The sequence below is a fragment of the Aedes albopictus genome, chromosome 3 (assembly GCF_035046485.1).
Source record: "Aedes albopictus strain Foshan chromosome 3, AalbF5, whole genome shotgun sequence".
Classification (NCBI taxonomy): Eukaryota; Metazoa; Arthropoda; class Insecta; order Diptera; family Culicidae; genus Aedes; species Aedes albopictus.
The window spans coordinates 163,278,172-163,301,593 of NC_085138.1; the positions used below are offsets into that span (position 1 = coordinate 163,278,172).

The following is a 23,422-nucleotide window of genomic DNA, read 5'->3' on the forward strand; positions in this document are numbered from 1 at the left end:
TGACACCCCCCAGGCACCCCCTTGGTAAAAATCCTAGATACGCCAATGATCATTCTCTTTCTCGTGTTTGTTTAGGAGCGTGTGTGAGAAAAAAAAAAGAAAAAGCTAGCTACGCCAGTAGGAATTCCAAGAGGATTTTTCCAATGATTTCTTTATGAATGCCTCCAGGAATACCTGACGGGCTTCTCTAGAGGATTACTGCAGGGATTGCTGAAGGAATACCATCAAGGGTTCCTCCAGGAATTTATCTTGGGAATCCACTGAAGATATTTCTTCATAAATTTCAAACAATTCAGCAATAATTCCTCCAGCGATTTCTCCAAGAGATACTTTCAGATTTTGCACTCAAAAATCCTCCAAGAATGCCAACTGGGATTCCTCCATAAATTTCAGCAAGGATTCACCCAAGCATTCTTCTGGCATTACCACTTAGGATTTCATGCTGGGATTCCGCCAGTAATTATTTTATGAACTACTGTTGGAATTGCTCCAGAACTGCTACTTGGATTACTTTAGTAGACATTTCAGATATGAGTCCTCCAGGACTTTTTTATGAGTTTCCCACACAATACCAGCAAAAAACGCTCAAAGAATTCCTCAAGACTCTCAAGATCAAAAATTATAGATATTACTGCTCAAAATGCTGAGAAATCTCAACAAGAATTTCCGAAGAAATTCTAGAAGGAGATTTTGAAGGAATCCTTGCTGTGATTACAGGATGTATTGCAAGAGAAACTGCTAGAGGAATCCTTGGAGAAATCTCTGAAGGAATCACAGCGGAAATTCCTGGAGGAACTTCAAGATTTAACTTTGAAGATTCTTAGAAAAAAAAATAGGAATTTTCGGATGAACCCCATCAGCAGGCATCCCTAGAGGAACTGTTAGAAAAAAATCTTTGAGAATTGCTCTTAGAATTCCTCAAGGATCGCTGATGGGATTCTGCTACAAATTTCTGCTGGGATTCATTGATTTATCAAAGGATTCCTCCAGTAATTCTTCCGATGATTGTTTTAGGGATTTCTTCAATTTCTACTCGGAATACCTCCAGTAATTCTTGCTGGGATGATCAGGATTTCTCCAAGCGTTCTGACTGAGATTTCAAAAGTATTACCAGGTAATATTTTTACAGTTCAGCAATTCCTACACAGAAAAAAAAATGTAATTAAAATTCAGCGAGAAATCATACACATAAAGGGAATGCTAGAGTTAGTGCACTTTTACATGAGACATAATGTAAAATTACATTACCATCGTGTAAATTTCCGCCAACCATCGCGTAAACCATCATGGACTCCAACCGGTTACGCGACTATTGGCGGAAATTTACACGAACGTAACGTAATTTTAAATGATAACTCATGTAAATATAAACTAATTCTAGCATTCCCTTTATGTGCATGATTTTTCGCTGAATTTTACATGAATATTATTTTCTGTGTAGAGGATTCCTGTGAGCAATAAAGGAATCCTCTTGGAATTGCTGGAAAATTTCCGGCAGGAATTGCTTGAGGAATTCCAGCAAGACTTCTTAGAGGACTCCCCCAACGAGCTTCTGGAGAAATTCCATCAGCATTGCAGGAACAACTCCAATATAAATCCTTAAAAGAAGCTAAAGAGGATTTCTAGTAACGAAGAGGAATTTCTGGGAAAAAATCCTTAGAAGCATTCTTGGAAAAATCCATAGAGAAATTCTTAAAGAATTCCTGAAAAAAAAATAACTGGGTGAATTTCTGGAGGAACCCATACAGAAGCTATAGCAGTGATTACTGGATGAATAATTCGGGAAATCCCAGCAAGAATGTTTAGAGGTAAACACAGAGAAATCCTTGGATGAATTAATAAGAGGTATTACTGGAGTAATGACATGAGGAATTCCTAGAGGAAACACAGAAGGCATTTTTGGGGAAATGTGTAGTGGAATTTGTGGGGGAATCTTTTGTAAAAACCTTGTACAAATCAGAGAGGACACTTCTGCAGGATTCCCTGGGGAAATCTTTTAGAAATCGACAAAGAAATGCTTAGGGGAAACCTTGGAGAAATTCAAGCGAAAGTCTTTAGAGTAATCCTTTTGGAATTCCTCCGCAAAGTCCTGATGGGGTTTCTCTTGAAATTCTTGCTGAGATTGCCCCACAGGTTTCTTCAAGAATAGAAATTACCTTTGTGATTTCTGTGGAGATTCTTCAGGGATTCCTTTAGGATTTTTTCTTGGAAAATCAGCTGAAATTATTGGTAGGATTCCTTCAGATATTTCTATCAAGATTTCTTCAGGAATTCTTGCTGGAAATTCTCAAACAACATCATATGGGATTTCTTCAGTAATTGCTCTTATGATTCCACCAAGAATTTCTGGAGGATTACCAGCAGGAATTGCCCGAAGAATTCCAACAAGATTTCTTTATTTCTATCAGAAATTCCTGAATGAATCCCAGAAGCATTACTTGAGTAATCTCAGCAAAAATATCTGATGAATTACGAGTGGATTTTCGGCAGGAATTACTGGGTAAATACTAAGAAAAGATTGTGGAGGCAATCCCTAAATCCCTGAATCCCTAAATGAAGCATAGCAGGAAATTTTGAAGAAATATTTGGAATAACCACAGCAAAAATGTTTGTGTGCAGGAACCTCACCTGTCATTGTATAAGGCGTTCCAGCAACAATACATGGAGGAGTGTTATAATCACTCCAGAAATTCCTCTAAAATTTCTCCAGTGTTTCTTTTTTGTGTATTATTTATGAGGCAAGCACAAGGATACAGTATGCCATGGAAATCGGGAAAATATCCTGATAGAACGGGAATTGAACCTTCCGTCATCGACTTGGCGATTCAAAGCTTTATCTACTAGGGTAACTAGAAATCTTAATGTTGATTGGTTATGGTAAATTAATATCATTTCTTACCTGAGACAGTGAAAATAGCAAATAACAAAATGATTTCATAACATTTTCCATCCATCCTTGGCCATGATTAACAAATTTCTTATGAGAACAACTCGACTGAAGGGTGGAAATTTCCATAAACATGTTTCAATTAATGATTACCACCATCAACTCCTACAGACTGGTAACGCTTTCGGTAGCCAAAACCGGAGTCAAAGATTGACGAGCATGGATCCACTGGCCGTCCTTGACCTTGTGTGGTTTTCGGATGATGTATTTGACGATTACCGGAACTGAAAGCTTCAAAGTAGGTGCACAGGCACGTGCCACACAGAGTCAAAACAGCTTGCTAGTAGCCGCATTCTCGGCCTATGTTACCTTTCTTTTAGATTGAAATGGGTTTTTCGAGGGTGTCCAGATTATTCCATAATCATTCGGAATCTTCAACCAAAATTGAATCGAAATGGACGGAAAGTTAATTTTAACTTCATTTAAAGTGTGTTTGGAGAAAACTTTTTCTTCGGGGCGAACTGTCATTCTATCGCAAGCCAAGGACTGAAAGTCTATAATAAAGATAAATCAATCAATCATTGATAGATTGAACTGTCGCTTTATCAACGAATATTAAAATTGTTTTGCTTATTTAACCATCAAAACAAAGGTATTGTAACGTGTTATACTCAGAAAAATGAGCTATTTCGATTAGGCTTTAAGAAAATGACAATATTTTATTCGCTAAACAACCAATTGTGTGCTTGCCAAACCATTGTACAATGCACAAAGTTTCTGGAGGGTGTTATTTAGGTTATATTTTTTTTGCCTTTCTCGTACACTAAGTGTGCTGGAAAGGCTATATATTCACTCCAAAAATGACTTTTTGATAGAAGGCCTGGAGGGTCGAGCCACAAATACCAATCGACTCAGCTCGGCAAATTGAGGTGATGTCTGTGTGTGTGTATGTGTGTGTGTATATGTGTGTACAAATAAACTCACATCAGTTTTTGGCAGTAAAGCTCATTCGATTTTAATGACCGATGGTTAATTCGACGCGGCATCTGGTCCCATTGTTTCCTATTGAAAATGGTTTGGATCGGTCCAGCCGTTCCGGAGTTATGGCCATTTAGGTGTTCCGGATTGGTACCCCTAGAAGGGGCCAGACATGAAAATGCACTAAACCCATGCATGCGACCCATCAAACCACGGCATTTACGATTATCTGATGAACGGTTAGCAGAAAAATAGTCTCAGACCATATCTGAACCGGTAGTTTTCCGGAACCGGTTCTGGGTGTCCCTCCGAAAGCGGCCAAATATAAAATTGAACTGAACCTATGTATGCGACACAGCAAAGCTCGGATGTTTTGATAACCTTATGAACGTTAGCAAGCAAAGAGGTTCAGACTGGTGAAAAAATGTTTTAAGCATATGGTCAAAACTCAACCGTTACGTATAATAATTGAACTTTACATGTTTTTGACTTTGCTTGCCTCAAACTGGCTATAACTTGAAAATGGTCAAACTTACCGCATTTGAAAGATTATTAAATTTGCTATCAAAAATGGTCCAGATCGGCAAAGGCGTTCCGGAGTTATGGATATTTCAGTGATCCGGACCAGCACCGGTAGAACTGGCCGTATATAAACTTTTTTTTTACTTTAAATTCATTTTATTCAGTTCATTTGTGTGTTGTACATTATAAGTTGTTTAAGAGATTTAGAACATTTTCTTTTCAGCCTTTGTTTTACATTTTGGTTTGTGTCTGTGACACTTATTTACTAGTTTTTAATGATTCTTGTGTTTTACATTTGATATTGTGGGATATCTTGTTTCTTTGAATTTGATAACCACTGTATATAAAACTGAACTAGCCCCATACATCAAACTGCGGCGATTTCTGTAACCTTTAGCATGGTCAGGGCCGGATCTAAGGGGGGGGGGGCGGGGGTGGCTGGGCTGGGCCCCGGGCTTCCACATTTTAGGGGCCCCCACAAAAACCTTTTTTGGTTGCTAACATTAGCTTAATTTTTCGTATTGCTCAAGTACTGTTCGAAAATAAGGAAAAACATTTTTGGTCATCTCTCTGAAGGGCCTCCACATCCGCTTGGGCCCCGGGCCCCCACAATCCTTGATCCGGGCCTGAGCATGGTTGACGAGTCTTGTGCGGAAATCAACACTGGAGACCAGAAGCTCCACGATGTCGGCCCAAAATTCAAGATGGCTGCCAAATGTTCAAGGTGGTGGCTCAAAATTCAAGATGGCGGCTGTTTAATAGAGATTTGGGCTCTTAAAGCATGCTATATGGGAATATTTGATAAGGGGAAGATATCTGGACTCCTAAAATGGCGACTACAATATCCAAGATGGTCTAAAATCCAAGATGGTGGCTTCAAATTCAAGATATCGTCTGTTTAAAGAAGTTTAAGGCTCTAAAACCATGCAATATGGGTATATTTGGTATGGGGAAGATGTACGGAGTAAAAAAATAGCGACTAGAATGTACAAGATGGCTATCTAAAATCCAAGATGGCGACTTCAGTTTCAAGATGGCGGCTGTTTGATGAAGATTTAGGCTCTAACTAACGGCTATTTAATGAAGTTTTAGGCTCTAAAACCATGCAATATGAGTATGTATATTTGGAATGAGGAAGATGTCCGAAGGCCAAAAAGGCTGACCAGAATATCCAAGATGGCGAACAAAAATTTAAGATGGCGGCTCCAAATATAAGATGGCGGCTTTTTAATGGAATTTTAGGCTCTAACCATGCAATATTGGTATATTTGGTCGGCGTTCAGTCAGAGTGGACTACGCGATTTTTAGAGCAGGTAAATATAAGCTAAGGAATTCGTTAAACCTGAATTTTTCGAAGGTATTTTGATGCAGATGTGTCATTACATAGAAGAATAATAGTATTTCTGAAAATAATCCCAAGTAACAATCAGCATGCCATGAAGGTTTATTCATGTTTTATCCTGGTTTTATACGAGCATGTCAAAAAGCTAGTAGCATAGCATAGCATAGCATAGCATGAATACTTGCACAAATCTTGGATGGAGTTGCAAAGTTGAATTTCCATTGACATTGCTGATGTCGCTACTATCTACAATGTCATAGATTCACTCAGCTCCACACACCTGGCCAAGTCCTTGCAAGTATTTATAAATCCTTTCATCAACTTAGAAAGAGCCCAGAACTGAAGCATCTTCCAATAGATGAAAGGATGTTGAAAATAGCGAATTTTCAACTTATATGCAGTTATAAAGTTAATATACTGAAGTAGAATTATTTATAAATAAATAAATAATATTGGAAAGATCTCACCAATTGTTGTGGGGTTTTTGTGGTTCAATGCCGATCATCTAATTGTCTTGATTAATGTTCTTCTCTGTAAAGAATAACACAATACTCGAGCATGTCAAAAAGCTAGTTGTTCTAAATTGGTTTTATGTGGTAGTTTTTTACTTTGAACCTTTGGCGTTCCATAAAACTATCATATAACTTCTGCTATAAACATCTTCAATTTAAGACTTGCAAGTAGACATGAATTGGTTTTATCACTTATTATATACCATTTCAATAAAACTTGCATTTGCGGTTGTTGTCGGAGAGATTTTTTTTTGTAAACAAATACACAAAACTGTGAGGCAATACATAAAACCAACAAAAGATTTGATGGTCGTAACATAAACCAAAAAATGCTGTGAAAAAACCGCTAGTTCTATCATGAGCTCAGTTATGACTACCTCAGGAGGGTTAGCCCTATTGGAGGAATCATCAGGAACACAGAGTTTTATCAGAAAAATATGTCGCCTAGCCGGGATAATTCATGCAAATACAAATTAAACCATACAACATGTTTCCGTCATTTTATTTTGTCAGAAAAATTACATAATGTCTTTTAAACTCCGCTGTGTTGAAAAACCTTTTTTTGCACCAAATTCCACCGAGTAAATTAAATGCATTTAACTTCCAAATTATGCATAGTTTGTGTGGCGCACTTAGTTTTTGTCATTATCACAGTCACATTCACCACAAATTTTCCGTGACATGTCTCCTGACACGTATTAGATAGGAAAACAAATCTGAATTCCATATCTGCATCTTTCCAATTGATGGCCTGATAAACAATCAAGCATAATTTATTCTGACGATCGAACATTGAGAGTGAAAAATAATCAAAACAATTATTTGACAAGTCAGAAGATGGTTTTATTTAGAAGATTGATAAAACTATGATATAACCCGAAATCCTAAGCCGGTTTGCATACAAAGTCCTGTAGACCCTAATAAGACTGGGCCAACTAGCCAGAACATGAGCTTATTGAGGCATACAAGAACTCGAGAGCATTTTCAAGTCGGCATCAATGGTTTTATGTTTAGGATTTTTGAATCGCTAAAAAACTTTGATAAAATTAAAATTGTTACTTGGGAATGCCAAGGATTTGAAAATTCAAGTGCTTGCAGGACATTTTCTCGAAATCATTGAAAAATAGATGGTCCGGTCTGACTTAACTCCGACCATTTGGTATGGAGAAGACGTCCAGAGTCCAAAATGGCGATCAGGATATCCAAGATGGCGATCTTGGAAATGGTGAGTTTAAAATCGCGGCTGTTTAATTGAGTTTTAGGGCCTGATACAATGCATTTGGTATATTTGGTATAGGGATGATGTCTGGATTCCAAAAATGGCGACTGGAATATCCAAGATGGTGGTCCAAAATCCAAGATGGCGGCTGTTTAATGAAGTATATTTTTCGTAGAGAAGATGCCTGGACACCAAAAATGGGGATAAGAACATCCGAGATGGCAATCTTAAATCCTAAACGGCGGCTTAAGTCTTTTTCTTAACAGTTTGAGGCTCAAACAGCAAAAGCCAGATAAACGATATGATTTCTGGTATCATGAAATGGATTTCTGTTAATTGTATAAAAGTGTGATATACATCAACATTTCGCTTGAGTTTTATTGAAATGGGGTTTTGAAGACACGAGAAAGGCGCCATCACCACTAGGTGGATTAATTAGGTTTTTTTTTTATTAATTGTGGTTGAAAATATATGTGTTTAATAGTAAACACAAACAAATTTTAGTTTGATTTAATCGGCATTTTGGATTGAAATGGGCAAAACCGGAATATTGGTTTGATTTTAACGGGTGGCCACTAAATAACGGGAATGCTTTGAATGTGCTCTTAAAAATATATGATCTTTAAAAATGGCAATCTGAATTTAACTATCATAAAGGTTTAACAATGTACGTCCATGGAAAATATAAAATTTAAGAAAGTTGAACGTAGTAATTTGTACAGTATTTTTTTGCAGTGATGTTGGAGCAACTGCTTTGTACGACTTTTCAGAGTTTACTTTCACGCATTTTCTGCGTCTGTGAAATCGTTGGTCAAAATAAATGGTTTCTCAGCTACCTTTAGCATCTACACATTCAAACAGTAATAAGAAAAAATGGGGATACTGACTTGTTTTTTTTTTTGCTTTGGTTGTAGCCTTTTCCCGTAAATGACATTTATAGAAATTTCCAAAAAATGTTATTTTTCTGTATCACCAAAACGTGTCGATGTAATTTGTGCACTGCGGTTCATTGTTGAACTTTTTTTGTGCTATTTTTTTTATAACGAACCATTTACATGTTGTTCAATGTGTAAATGTGATTTGATGTAAATATTTGTTATTTAACAAGGCATTCTATTGATTTATCCAGCCCATGTCACAAAAGAAGATTTTATTATGTGAAATGATATCATGCTTATTGGTTTTGCTAGTTTTCCTCTATTTCCTTCAGGATCTGTTTCTTGGGATGCCGAAATGTGGAATTCATTCAAAACCGGGCGGGTTCTAGTTTTATAATGGTTTACTATTAACTTTTTTTACGGTTGTTTTGAGCAATCAGTAGAGCCGTCCAAGGCGTTTTGGTAGTGCTTCCTGTTTCAATGTCGTTTTCTGCAGAACAGAATAAGTTGACACAAAATAAAAAATACGCTGACTTTGTGGATAGATAGACGATGGTTTTGTCTAAAAAATGTTTACTCTATGGACGCTTCTATTGTTTTTAATCAGCTGCTAAAAGCATTCCCGTTATTTAGTGGCCACTCGTTACTACCCGTGGTAGTTGAAACTAAATAATATCTAAGTTCGTTTCATCCTGGTTTAAATCTACTAATATTGGTTTGAAATTATTATTGTGTCGGTTGTTCCATTTTGATCTTGATATGGCTTTGATCACCGCTTACTTGATCTTGTTCGCTTTTAATTGGTGTTTCTCGGTGATGTTATTAAGTTAAAATCGTAATTTGGCTTTACGTTTCAACCTACTTTTATTTTTCGGTCATCCTCAGAACTATCATAGAAAAGGAACAATAAACATTTTTTCTGTCAAATTAAAAGACAACCAACGACGAACAAGACGAAACAGAGACGGAACATAACATAGATAATTGAAATTAAGTGTGCCGCCCCAAAGAACGCAGGCGCGGCGAAAATTGTAAGTGTTAAATCTAGAAATTTGAAAATTGTAAATGTTTGTGATTATGTGATTGTAATTAATGTGAAAAATTCTTTATTGTTCCTTTTATTTGACAGTTCTGAGGATGACCGAAAAATAAAAGTAGGTTGAAACGTAAAGCCAAATTACGATTTTAATTTAATAATCACCGAGAAACACCAATTAAAAGCGAACAAGATTGTTCCATTTTGACAACTGCGAATTCAACTGCGGTTTTAACTGACGCTTATGGATTGTTTCAAACAATTTGCCGTTTGAAACAAATCGATTATGTTGTTCAAAAATACTCGTAATGCCGCTTAAATCTACCGGCATTTTTATATATTTTTTCCTGGTTGGCCCTAATTAATTATTGCTATTAATAAATTATGGATAAAATTAAAAATAAAATCGATTTTTTAATTGTTTATTTATTGTAACAGTATTACATACATACATTTATTTGTTCAACATCATTAAGACAAGACATAATCAACAATAGTACGCCACAATACTCGGTTTGTGGCTGCCGCTCTCCATCCTCGGTCGCGCCCAATGCTCGCCAAGTCACGCTCCACCTGGTCCGCCCATCGTGCTCTCTGCGCTCCACGCCTTCTTGTGCCAACCGGATCCGTTGCAAACACCAGCTTTGCAGGGTTGTTGTCCGGCATTCTTGCAACATGCCCTGCCCACCGTATCCTTCCGGCTTTGGCCACCTTCTGGATGCTGGGTTCGCCGTAAAGTGCAGCGAGCTCGTGGTTCATCCTTCTCCGCCACACACCGTTCTCCTGCACGCCGCCGAAGATCGTTCTTAGCACGCGTCGCTCGAAAACTCCGAGTGCTTGTAGGTCCTCCTCGAGCATGGTCCATGTCTCGTGCCCGTAGAGGATCACCGGTCTTATTAGCGTTTTGTACATGGTGCATTTGGTGCGTGGGTGAATCTTTTTTGACCGCAGTTTCTTCTGGAACCCGTAGTAGGCCCGACTTCCGCTGATGATGCGCCTCCGAATTTCACGGCTCACGTTGTTGTCAGCCGTCAGTAAGGATCCGAGGTAGACGAATTCCTCCACCACCTCGAAAGTATCCCCGTCTATCGTAACATTACTACCCAGACGGATCCGGTCGTGTTCGGTTCCGCCTACCAGCATGTACTTTGTTTTTGAGGCATTCACCACCAGTCCGACCTTTGCTGCTTCGCGTTTCAGGCGGGTGTACAGTTCTGCCACCGTTCCAAATGTTCTAGCGATAATGTCCATGTCGTCCGCAAAGCACACAAATTGACCGGATTTTGTGAAAATCGTTCCCCGGCTGTTGAGCCCGGCTCGTCGCATCACACCTTCCAGCGCGATGTTGAAGAGTAGACAGTATTGTAACAGTATTGTACATTGCGATTAATGGAAAGTTGTATGATAAACCGATTCCATAAGGAATTATCGCTCAAACGGGAGATCCATCACATATGGATTGGTCGTCTTGAAGTGTACGGTGGCAGAATTCTAGCGACGACAGTGCAGATTCATCTTCCGATGAACCCGGTCTGAATGTCTGCGAAAAATGTCCGTTTGGGTTGGTCGGCTTAACGATAATTTTTTTTTGGCGGTCAAAATGGAAAGAGGCCTTGATTGTCGGCGATGAACCACGGTGATTGTGTCCTAGGCGGATATGAGATATTCTTTTAATTGCAGGCTATGAAGGCACTGTGAAGACATTAATCTTACCTTAACAACAGCTTCAGTTCACAAAACAGTCGTAGAAAAATGATTGTGTTTCTGAAATCACAAAACTCCGACACACAGTTCTACTTTTGTTCCCGAGTAGTCATCGAGCAACGCGAAGTGAAATAAAGATCAAAAACAAACTACAAATTTAGTTTGTTTGCCCAGATTTCAAACTGGATTGTTTGTTGTTTCGCCTTCAACCAAAGTATTAGTTTGATCCAACCGCCTCGGCGGTAAAATCAACCCAAAATTTTACTTTGAAAGTCGAATGAAAACAACCCAGATTTTAGTAAACGCAAATTGAGAGTTTGGTAGATATAACAACATATTTTGTTGAATTCAACCGATTCGATTGTTGTTTTATCGTAGCATGCGGTAGTTTAAACAACTAATTTAGTCAAGGTTGCGACCATTCATTTGCAAAGATTTACATTCATTTGCTATTATCACAGTTCAGAAGTATGCTATCGATAAACAATGTATGGATGAATTTAACCTTGTAGTTTTATCTGAAAGTTTGCCGAATAACATTGGGGTCGCAAACGTATACCAAAGTCGTGAGCGAGCTGTGAAGGCAACTCTCCACCAATGAATGTAAAATTCATTCACGCTGTGGAAAGTTGCCTTCACAGCTCGCTCATGACCTTGGAATGCGTGTGCGATCCCAATGTTATTCGGCAAACTTTCAGATAAAACTACAAGGTTAAATTCATCCATACATTGTTTATCGATAGCATACTTCTGAACTGTGATAATAGCAAATGAATGTAAATCTTTGCAAATGAATGGTCGCACCCTTGAATTTAGTAGTTTGTTTCCAACTTGAATTGTGGGTTCGAAACAACAAAAGTTAATTTTGAAACAACTATTTACTTAGCTTGTAATTCAACAAACGTGTTTGTTGATTCAAACTACACTGATTTTTCCCCGTGTAGCTTGAAACTCATGAATTAAATGAATTTTTGTTATTGAGCACGTCAGATAGGAAAATTTTTGAATCTATAGTGCGAAAATGTCAAACTCCATCACGTCAAGAGCGACCTCAAATGTCAAACTTGATTTTTTTTTTATCAATTTATTTATTTTGAGTTTTTTCGTTTTTATTTCGTTTTTTGAGTTGGGGAAGAGTTCTATTGCGATCACAATAATGTTGCTTGATCGTATTATTCAATAAAAACGGGCCTTCGCCATTAATATTAGGACTCTATTCATTAGTCAATCTCAAAGTGAATTTCAAAAATAAATACCTAATAAAGGGCAATAAAAAGTTTGTAAAAATCGACCGGGAAAGCGTGATGTATTGAGATTTTTCAAGATTATTGCAAACATTAAGTCCTTCTGTATACCTCTGATAATAGTTTGAATATAAGAACCCAACAAACAAGCACAAGCCACAAACAAGCATGCATCTGAATTGTTGCTTTGTAACAGTAACGATATAGCTAGACTAAAATTATGCAGTAATGTTAACATACTGCCTTTTTATATATTTTTATTCGACTTGTAATAATAAATTTACAAAATAGATCAACAAGACCTTTTTGTTCGAATCCGACGATATGATATCGTTTGCGGCTTGCTAATAATACATTCAAGCAGTTTTTAAAACAACATATTGAATTGTTTTGAGACTTTTAAGCGTAAACGAACAATCTTTTTTTTTCGAATTAACTCCTCTAAATAACCGCTTGGAGGGCCGGTCGGCTCCAAATTTATATTCCAACCTTCCCGAAAAGGCGTCAGATAGCCAAAAGTCATCGAATTGGGAGCTGAACTATGACCGGGTCGGAAATTAATTAACTACCGGTTTTCCACCCGACGACGACGAGAACACGCTGCTCAATTTTCACTTACCGACACTGAAGAACAGATAGGCGTAGGCGACGTTGGTGGGGTCGGTGGCGTCCCGATATCGGATGCACGTCTGCTTCCTCTCGTCGTAGTAGATCCCGAAGCCGAACAAAGGAAGAAACGTGAAGAATGCTCCCACCGCCCAGAGCAGGAATATCGATCTCCTTATCATTTTATCGGACACATGCTGAGAGGGTGGAAAATAGAGGGAGAAAAAAGAAACAAAGTGGAAAAGTGTTAAAATGTGATCAAATCAATCAACTTGGACGAGGACGGCTCAAGCGGTAGACGGAATAGTCTTACGACTACGACAGTGGTTCTCATTCTCAGTTTTAAAAGAATTGATACATTCAATCAACATGATTGGTGATTCGCCTATTAGTTTCAAAATGATCATTCATTTATTTAGTTCAACATCAAATTCATGATAACACTGAATAAACAATTTGCCGCCATAATACTCGATTTGCAGCTGCAGCTCTCCAACGTCGGTCACGCCCAACGCTCGCCAGATCACGCTCCACCTGGTCCGCCCATCGTGCTTTCTGCGCCTCACGCCTTCTTGTACCAATCAGATGGTTAGCAAACACCAACTTTACAGGATTGTTGTCCGGCATTCTTGCAACATGCCTTACCCACCGTATCCGTCCAGCTTTAGCCACTTTCAGGATGTTGGGTTCACCGTAGAGTGCAGCGAGCTCGTGGTTCATCCTTCTCCGCCACACACCGTTCTCCTGCACGCCGCCGAAGATCGTCCTTAGCACCCGTCGCTCGAAAACGCCGAGTGCTTGCAGGTCCTCCTCGAGCATCGTCCATGTCTCTTGTCCGTAGAGAACCACCGGTCTTATTAGCGTCTTGTACATGGTACATTTGGTGCGAGGGTGAATCTTTTATCGCCGCAGTTTCTTCTGGAGCCCGTAGTAGGCCCGACTTCCGCTGATGATGTGCCTTCGAATTTCACGGCTCACGTTTTTATCAGCCGGAACCGAGGTAGACGAATTCTTCTACCACCTCGAAAGTATCCCCGTCTATCGTAACATTGCTGCCAAGGCTTGTCCTGTCTCGTTCAGTCCCACCTAGCAGCGTGTATTTTGTCTTAGCCGCATTCACCACCAGTCCGACCACTGTTTTTTTCTGCCACTGTTCCAAATGTTCTAGCAATAATATCCATAATGATAGATGATCTGGGCACAAAGCCATTGCGAGATACGTTGAGCTTCTGGTAGAACTTCCGTGTTTTTTAGGAACGGCACAGCAGTTCCATTTCTTCGCACTCCGCTTCTTCCAGGCGGCGCTTTTTCTCCCGAAAGAGGGTCTGTTGTTTCCGCTTCTGTTTGTAACGTTCCACGGTCTGTGGGGTAATGCTGCAGCATTACCGCCCTCGCTGCGTTCTTCTCCTCCAAAATGGCTCTATACTCTTCGTCGAAGCGTTCGTTCTGTCGATTCCGTTCCACGTACCCGATGGTGCTCTCGGCTGTGTCGTTAATGACTGCTTTCACTGTACTTCAGCAGTCCTCTAGAGGGGCCTCATCGTGCTCGCCCTCGTCTGATAACGCGGCCTCGAGATTCCGAGCGTAAGCTGAGGCGACATCCGGTTGTTTTAGTCGCTCAAGGTTGTACCGTGGTGGTCGTCGGTACCGAACTTTGTTGATGACGGAATGTTTTGGGCGCAATTTGACCATCACCAGATAGTGGTCGGAGTCGATATTAGCGCCACGATAGGTCCTGATGTCGATATTGTCGGAGAAGTGCCGTCCGTCAATCAGAACGTGGTCGATTTGAGATTTCGTCTCCAGGTGTAACGATAAGGGAGGCTGTGTTGGAAAAAGGTGCTATGAATGGCAATCTTTTTGGTGGCGGCGAAATCAATGAGTCGAAGGCCGTTTCCGTTCGTCTGCTGGTGGGCACTGAACTTTCAAATCGTCGGTCTGCATTCCTCCTCCTGGCCTACCTGAGCGTTCAAATCTCCCATGATGATCTTGACGTCGTGGCTTGGGCAGCGATCGTATTCGCGTTCGAGCTGCGCGTAAAATGCGTCCTTGTTATCATCAGTGCTTACGGAGTGTGGGCTGTGCACGTTTATTATGCTGGATTTGAAGAATCGGCCCTTGATCCTCAACCTGCACATTCTTTCGTCGATCGGCCACCAACCGATCACGCGCCTCTGCATATCACCCATCACGATGAAAGCTGTTCCCAGCTCGCGTGTATGGCCGCATCTCTGGTAGATAGTATGATTACCTCTAAACGTTCGCATCATGGATCCAGTCCAACACACCTCCTGCAGCGCTACGATGCCGAACCTGTGGTCCTTCAGTAGATCGGCGAGTATGCGGATGCTCCCAATGAAGTTGAGAGATCGGCAGTTCCACATACCGAGTTTTCAATCGCAAGTGCTTTTTGTTCGCTGGGTTCGTTGCCGTTGGTCTCGGTTCGTATTATTCTGTTGCCTATTTTCCGTTACAATGGTTTTTTTTACGGTTGGCTTGTAGGGCCTGACACCAACCCCCTACTTTCCGGAGGACCATAGTGCACAGTTGAGCTTAGAGTCCTTCCCTGGCACTAGGACCACCGACGAACCGACGTGACAGCTAGAACAAATAAATTCAAATAAGTTGTCCCCGACGCCATGATGAAAAACAGCCGAACACTACCGCCTCCTCTATAACGGTTCGCGTTGTTTTGAAAGCTTGACTCCAAACCCCCGTGTATTCATATAGGAAAAGGTTCGCGCCTGAGCTGATTTGACAGAAGCGTTCGCTCGCTTTGCTGGTCGACCGTTAAATTTAGGGGGGACACTTTTGAAACACCACTGTCACGTCGGTTCGTCGGTGCTAGGACGTTGATCAGCCGCCCCAAACATGGGGATCAGACGCTGTTGTGAGCCGCTCCTGCTGGAGAACAGACGCTCAGGTTTGCCGAAGCAAACCCCCCCTTCCCTGTCAGCCTACGACCAAAGTTCCCACCGGGGTTAGTTACCCGATCTTCCCTAAGGTTGCTCATAGTTTCCGGCCGGTGCCGCGTGGAGGTAGGGATAGGAGTTGCTGGGCAGAGGCTAGTGGATCACAACGGGACCTGAATGGCGCAGCATACCCAACCTTTACCGTGCCAGGAATGTCCTTAACAGTTTAACATTGTTTAAAATCACATTTTCATTGTTAGAAAAAAAAAATCTTATCACACTATCATTATGCATCCATGATCCAATTGTTGAACACTGGCATAACCTACGATGTTAGCATGACTGCTAGAATTATTTTTCACTTTACCTAACCGTGCATTTCATGGGGTTTCAAGGGCGTTCCAGGGACGTTCTAGGGGTGTTTCAGTGGGCTTCAGAAAGATTCCAGTGGTTTTCAATGGATTTCAAGGGCGTTCCAGAGTTGTTCAAGAGGAACCTCAGAACGTTGAGGGGGTCCCAGGAGTATTTCAAGGCGTTCCAGGAGGTTCAGGAGCAACCCACGGGGTTTCAAGGGATTTCAGGGTAGTTCCACGAATTTTCTTGGGGGTTGAGTGGGTCCCATGGGTTTCCAGAAGTGTTTCAGGCGCTTTTAAAGGCATACTTTTCTTCTGTCGTTTTCGCTTCTAATCAAATCTTTTCAACCATTTTTGCATCTAGTCATGTTTAAAACGATTTCAGTCCACTAGAGCTCACTTCAAATGAGCGATTCCTTGTCATTTAAATGAATTGTCACTAGCTCGGACAAGCTGGGCACAAAACACGAAAAACCCGGAAAAATCCGCCAGAGTGAAAAGAATATCGGATGTCAGGTCAAAGTCGGGTCAAATTTTATCAAATGCTGGACCACTGTTGGACTCACATCGGATAACTGTTGGGTCTATGTTGGGTTTGGTGGCCAAAATAAAAACAGGTAAATAATAGGTGATGTCGGTTTACGTCATCAATTACGAACAAAGCTTCAACCGTTCAACAATTGGGTTTTTAAATTAAGAAAAATGTGATGATTTTTTATTTTATACGAAAGAGCACCTTTTTCTGAGTCACTATGATTTTTTTCAGATTTTTAGAACCTCATTTTGGTACCTAAAATCAATTTCAAAGAGATTTTTTGAAATCACCTTTTGACAGTTGGGCAACTGTTTGACAGCTCCGCCCAGTACAAACTGCGACGAGGGGTGATTCGACAAATCGCTCCCATACAAATTTCAAATTGATTTTTAAATAGGTTCCCGGGCTCCTAAATTCATGAAAATTTGGATTTCGGCTCAGTTTGACATGCAGATTCAGAATATCGAATTATCTCAACACCGTTAAAGAAGCCAATTGGCGAGAACCGTCCAATATTAGGATGAGCTAGCTCAAGGAAGCGTTCAATATTTGAATTACAGACTTCCCATACAAATGTTCTATTTTCTCTTAGAAAATGGAATTTAAGGGAATACAAATTCAATGGGCAGTATAAGGGATGAGTAGATCTAGACGTTCACTGGATATTTTTCAACTGAAGTGGAATTATACACGGAAAAACAAACGAAAACCAAAATGCCAGTACTAACCGTTCAACAATTGGCGAATTACCCTAATTTTAAAACTTTTAAGCTGATGAATAACATGCAACAAAATATCACAACTTAAGTTTTTTGTTACACATTCACTTTATTTATACTACGAGAAAAGCATTCGAAGTGGTAACTGCGGTAGTATGTTTATGTAACAGGGTTTGGCAGTTCATCATACGGGTCCAGAATAATCGTTGTAGTTGTGTTCACAGACCTTCCTACTTTTTTCGATCTGGAATTATTTTCTCAGTTCGGATGATTGTATGTCCAATAGAAGATGTATCAACTCCAAACCACGTACTATTTTCACCCGTGAAAAACCGTGTGAGAACCACTGTGCGTAAGAAAAATCGATTAGCGCCGCCAACAAACTAATCCTTTTTGTCGAACGACAGCGACCGACCAGTGCCAGTGTTCGTAGTCTAGCCAGGGCCGTTTAGTTAATTGGGCAAAGTGGTCTGTGCCCTGGCGAGCAGTCAGCGCCAGCAGCAGTAGCGTCCTTACCTTATGATAGAAGAACGGCTTCGTGAGTGCGATGTACCGCTCCAGTGCCATGACGAACGCGACACAGCCGGAACTGATCCCGAACACGCGCCAAATCACCCGGAAGAAGCAGAAGTGGTGCATGTTGGCGTCGACTATCTCCTGCGGCAGGTACCGGTGCAAGTACATCTGGACGAACATACCTGTCAGTCCGATTAGGTCGTTTGTGAGTAAACATCTGCAATGTGAGACCGGAAATGGACGCGGATTAGTGAATGCGATCTGTTGCGGTTGAATATATGGATTGGTTAACGGTAGGGGAGAGGAGTTCGAAATGCACATATATTTGGAAAGTGGCTTCACACATGGAATCATTATTAGAATTAAATATTATTCTGGGTAAATTGACCATATTTATACGAAGGTGAACAACGATGCATTAACATATAGTATTAGTACAGTATTTTTAAAACAGTTACCAGATGGCCTAGTGGATAAGGCTGTGGATCGCCAATCCGTAGACGGCGGGTTCGATTCCCGTTCCAGTCGGGAAACTTTTCTCGACTCCCTGGGCATAGTGTATCATTGTACTTGCTACACAATGTACAATTGTACAAATTCTTGCAATGGCAGGCAAAGAAGGCCCTTCAATTAATAACTGTGGAAGTGCTCTAAGAACACTAAGCTGAAGAGAGGCATGCCAAGTTCCAATGCGAACGTCGAGCCACAAAGAAGAAGAAGAAGAAGAATATGTAAGCTATTTTAGCTCGATTGTAAAATTTTCCGTTTTTTTTTTCTAGCAAGTACACTAAGGTCTTTTTTTACACGGTTTTTTTTACACGGTTTTTTTTACACGGCTTTTTTTACACGGTTTCGCGAATTAACACGGTTTTTCAACTTTCTCGCGCTAAGTGTCTAGAAGGGAACTCTTACTAAAAGGAAGAAAGGGGATTTATGGGAAAGGGTTGCAAGGGAGTTGAAAAGTGGTATGAGGTGGAGGCGGATGATGATGTAAGAGGTCTGCAGGAAAGGGATGTGTGGAGGGGGGGGGGTTCTGCTTGTTGAAGGGGGGGGGGGGGTTAATATATGGGGGGCTAGGAGGGGTTAAATGGCGGTTTTCCTAAAGATGATTTCTGGAGTATGGTTCAGCGTCCTACAGGTCCATGGAGCATAGTTCTGAAGAGAAGTAATTTTCAAGGATATTCTAGGGCATCCTAGAACTTCCGCGAATAAAGGTCTTAAGATCTACAAGCGTAATCGATGGATTGTAGTCACATTACTGATACGGTGCAACATCCTACAGGTCCTTAGAGCATAGTTCTGTAGAGACGTAGTTTTCAAATATATTCTAGGACCTCCAAGAACTTCCGAGAGTTCAGGCCTGAAAATCTAGCGTAATCAATTAATTGTTGCTATATTATTGATGCGGCATAACATCTTACAGGTCCATGGAGCATAGTTCTGAAGAGAAGTAATTTTCAAGGATATTCTAGGGCATCCAAGAACTTCCGCGAGTAGTGGCCTTAAGATCTACAGCGTAATCGACGGATTGTTGTTACATTACTGATACGGTGTAACATCCTACATGTCCATGGAGCATAGTTCTGAAGAGATGTTGTTTTCAAGGATATTCTAGGGCATCCAATAATTTCCGCGAATAAAGGCCTTAAGATCTACAAGCGTAATGGATGGATTGTAGTCACATTACTGATACGGTGCAACATCCAACAGGTCCTTAGAGCATAGTTCTGTAGAGACGTAGTTTTCAAAGATATTCTACGACCTCCAAGAACTTCCTAGAGTTCAGGCCTGAAAATCTACGAGCGTAATCAATTAATTGTTGCTATATTATTGATGCAGTACAACATCCTACAGGTCCATGGAGCATAGTTCTGAAGAGAAGTAATATTCAAGGATATTCTAGGGTATCCAAGAACTTCCGCGAGTAGTGGCCTTAATATCTACAGCGTAATCTATGGATTGTTGTTACATTACTGATACGGTGTAACATCCTGAATGTCCATGGAGCATAGTTCTGTTGTTTTCAAGGATATTCTAGGGCATCCAATAACTTCCGCGAATAGTGGCCTTAAGATCTACAAGTGTATCGATGGATTGTAGTCACTTTACTGATACGGTGTAACATCATACAGGCCCATGGAGCATAGTTCTAAAGAGAATTAATTTTCAATGATATTCTAGGGAATCCAAGAACTTCCGCGAGTAGTGGCATTTAAGATCTACAGCGTAATCGATGGATTGTTGTTACATTACTGATACGGTGTAACATCCAACATGTCCATGGATTGATTGATTGATTTGTCTTTATTAAAGAGACTTTCAGCCCTTGGCTGGTTCGCCATGTCCATGGAGCATAGTTCTGAAGAGATGTTGTTTTCAAGGATATTCTAGGGCATCCAAAAACTTTTGCGAATAAAGGCCTTAAGATCTACAAGCGTAATCGATGGATTGTAGTCACATTACTGATACGGTGTAACATTCTACAGGCCCATGGAGCATAGCTCTGAAGAGATGTTGTTTTCAAGGTTATTCTAGGGCATCCACGAACTTCCTGGAGCATGGTTCTGTAGAGAAGTTATTTTCAAAGATTTTCTAGGTAATCCAATATCTTTCGCGAGTAAAGGTCTTAAGATCAATAAGCATAATCAATGGACTTTTGTTGCATTACTGATGCGGTGCAACGTCCTACATGTCCATAGAAGACAGTTGAAAAGACACGGACACGTTTAATGCTTCCAGTGAAGTATTTGCTCTTTGAAGGAAGCACGACACTAGAAAACGGACTAGCATGCAACGCCCAGTGGCACAGCCAAAAACTTTTCCTGACAGCTGCGGCGGGAATCGAACCCGCGCTCCTTAGCACGATGCGACTAAAGGCTTGGTGACCTTAGCCGCACGACCACGAAGCAACAGTTCTGTAGAGTCTTGATTTTCAAGAATGCTTTGGGTCTTTCAAGTACTCTTGCGTATATAGACCTTAACAAACAACTATCGTTGGTAACATCACGCTTGTGATGTATATATTGCTGACTGCACCCCAAATTGGACTGACACAATAGTGTGCACACACCTTCAAAGTGTGATTGCAGCGCAGGGCCACGTCGGATCGAATTGAGGTCTTCGGTGCACTTATTCCTTGTAAATGGAGGAATAAGTGCACCGAAGACGTCGAGACGATCCAAGGCAAATGTGCACTTTTATCACACTTTTTAGGCGTACCAAAAAAAGTGTGATAGTCCAATTTGGGATGTAGTCTGCAATAATAAACGTTATTTTTCGGATTATCACTACACGATATGCAGGCATTGGGATTAAAATTTCAAACATTTGCATTATGGTAAACAATTGGACCGCAATTTCAGATGTAGTATTGTAACAATTCATTTGGAGATTTCTTATGCGGGAGACGTTATTTTCGGGCAAGTGATTTTTTCGGGCGAAAGAAATTCGAGCGTTTATTATTCAGGTATTTGGAATTCAGACGAATGGCATTCGAGTTTTGTTTCCAAAGCGTATAATGGAGTATAATGAGGTACTTATGGAGTATGTATAATCGATAAAACTAACTTATCAGTCAGCAACATTTATGTTTCGTAGTGACCAAACCCAAACAGAAATTACCCAATCATCTATCTTTTGAATTCTTTACCAATGCGAGAACTCAAAAATAAGTACGAAGTTGACCAAAGTTCATAGCTATCGCAGTCGCAGTTGACAACCGGTAAACCTCAAGGATGTTGCACCGCATCAGTAATGAAACAACAATTCATTGATTACGCTTAGAGATCCTAAAGGTTATTTCACGGAAGTTCTTGGGAAACATAGAAAATCTTTGGAAATTAGTTCGTTACACAACAATTCTCCATGGACTTGTAGGATGTTGCACAGCATCAATAATATAATGAAAATCCATATATTGCCCTTGAAGATCTTAAGGCCTCTACCCGCGGAAGTTCTTGGAGGACTTAAATTATCTTTGGAGATTTGTTCTCTTCAGCTCAATGTTCCATGGTCTTGTATGATCTTGCACCGTATAAGTTGTAACAACAATCCATTGTGCTTTTACTCATGGAAGTTCTTGGGGTACCTAGAAGCAGGCTTGTAAACATTCGACACTTTTCACTACCTTCGTTTCGTTGCCGCGGTCGGGTGTCAGCTTGCTTTGCTTCATTCGAGCGCAACCGCTATCTCTTACACACAACACGAGCGGCAGAACGAAGATCAATAAACAAAAAAGTGGATCAAATCATCGTCGTCTGACACGATGAAATTTGTCTAATTCCAGCTTTTTGCAAGATTTTAGCCAATTTTGATTAAGATTAGTATAATATTAGTTTATTCGTGTTTGATAAATCGATTACGACACTTACATTTATCCAAAACAGTTCTCTTTATAAGAAAGACAGAAATAGCAAAAACCGAACCATCTCCCGAAGACGCAATCGTGGTCAAGCGCATTCATTCGACATTTTTGTTCCGTATAGTAGTTTGATCGCTTGTGTTGCGAATGTTGGAGACAAAGGCAGTCGAATATCGACGAAAAGGTGTAAAAGACTGTGATCGCTAACAAGACTGCCTAGAAGATGTTTGGCAATTATTTCTCAACAGAACTATGCTCCCTGGACCTTTAGCACGCTATACTGTATCAGTAATGTGACAACAAACCATTGATAACGCTTGTAGATCTTCAGGTCTTTACTCATGGAAGTTCTTGGAGGTCCTAGATTATCTTTGGAAATGCTCTTTGGACCTGTAGGACGCTACACTATATCAGTAATGTGACAACACACCATTGATAACGTTTGTAGATCTTAAGGCCACTACTCGCGGAAGTTCTTGGAGGTCCTAGATCACTTTTGGAAATTATTTCTCTAAAGAACTACTCCCTGGACCTGTAGGATGCTACACTGTATCAGTAATGAGACAATAAACCATTGATAACGCTTGTAAATATTGAGGCCTTTACTCATGGAAGTTCTTGGAAGACCTAGAACATCTGTGGAAATTAGTTCCTTACAGGAAAGTGGTTCATGGACCTGTAGCATGTAACAACGTTTTAGAAATGTAACAACCATTCATTGATTACGCTTGTAGATCTTAAGGCCTTTACTCGCAGAAGTTCTTGGAGCTCCTAGATCATCTTTGGAAATTATTTCTCTACAGAACTATGCTCCCTGGACCTGTAGGACGCTACACTATATCAGTAATGTGGCAACACACCATTGATAACGTTTGTAGATCTTGAGGCCTTTACTTGCGGAAGTTCTTGGAGGTCCTAGATCATCTTTGGAAATTATTTCTCTACAGAACTAGGCTCCCTGGACCCGTAGGACGCTACACTGTATCAGTAATGTGACAACAAACCATTGATAACGCTTGTAGATCTTCAGGTCTTAACTCATGGAAGTTCTTAGAGGACCTAGAACATCTATGAAAATTAGTTCCTTACAGAAAAATTG

At 40.4% G+C, this 23,422-nt stretch overlaps 1 protein-coding gene across 2 annotated transcripts in view; it reads right to left on the reverse strand.

Annotated features, from left to right (window-relative positions):
* The window catches only part of LOC115260159 (prostaglandin E2 receptor EP4 subtype-like), a 71,090-nt gene that overhangs the window by 11,627 nt on the left and 36,041 nt on the right, over nt 1–23,422 (reverse strand). For both annotated transcript variants that reach the window (XM_062858810.1, XM_062858811.1), the window contains exons 2-3: nt 17,964–18,180; nt 12,942–13,125 (exon numbers count right to left, since the gene is read on the reverse strand). In XM_062858810.1, the coding sequence (XP_062714794.1) occupies nt 12,942–13,125; nt 17,964–18,180 (401 nt within the window). The remainder of the gene's footprint in view (nt 1–12,941; nt 13,126–17,963; nt 18,181–23,422) is intronic.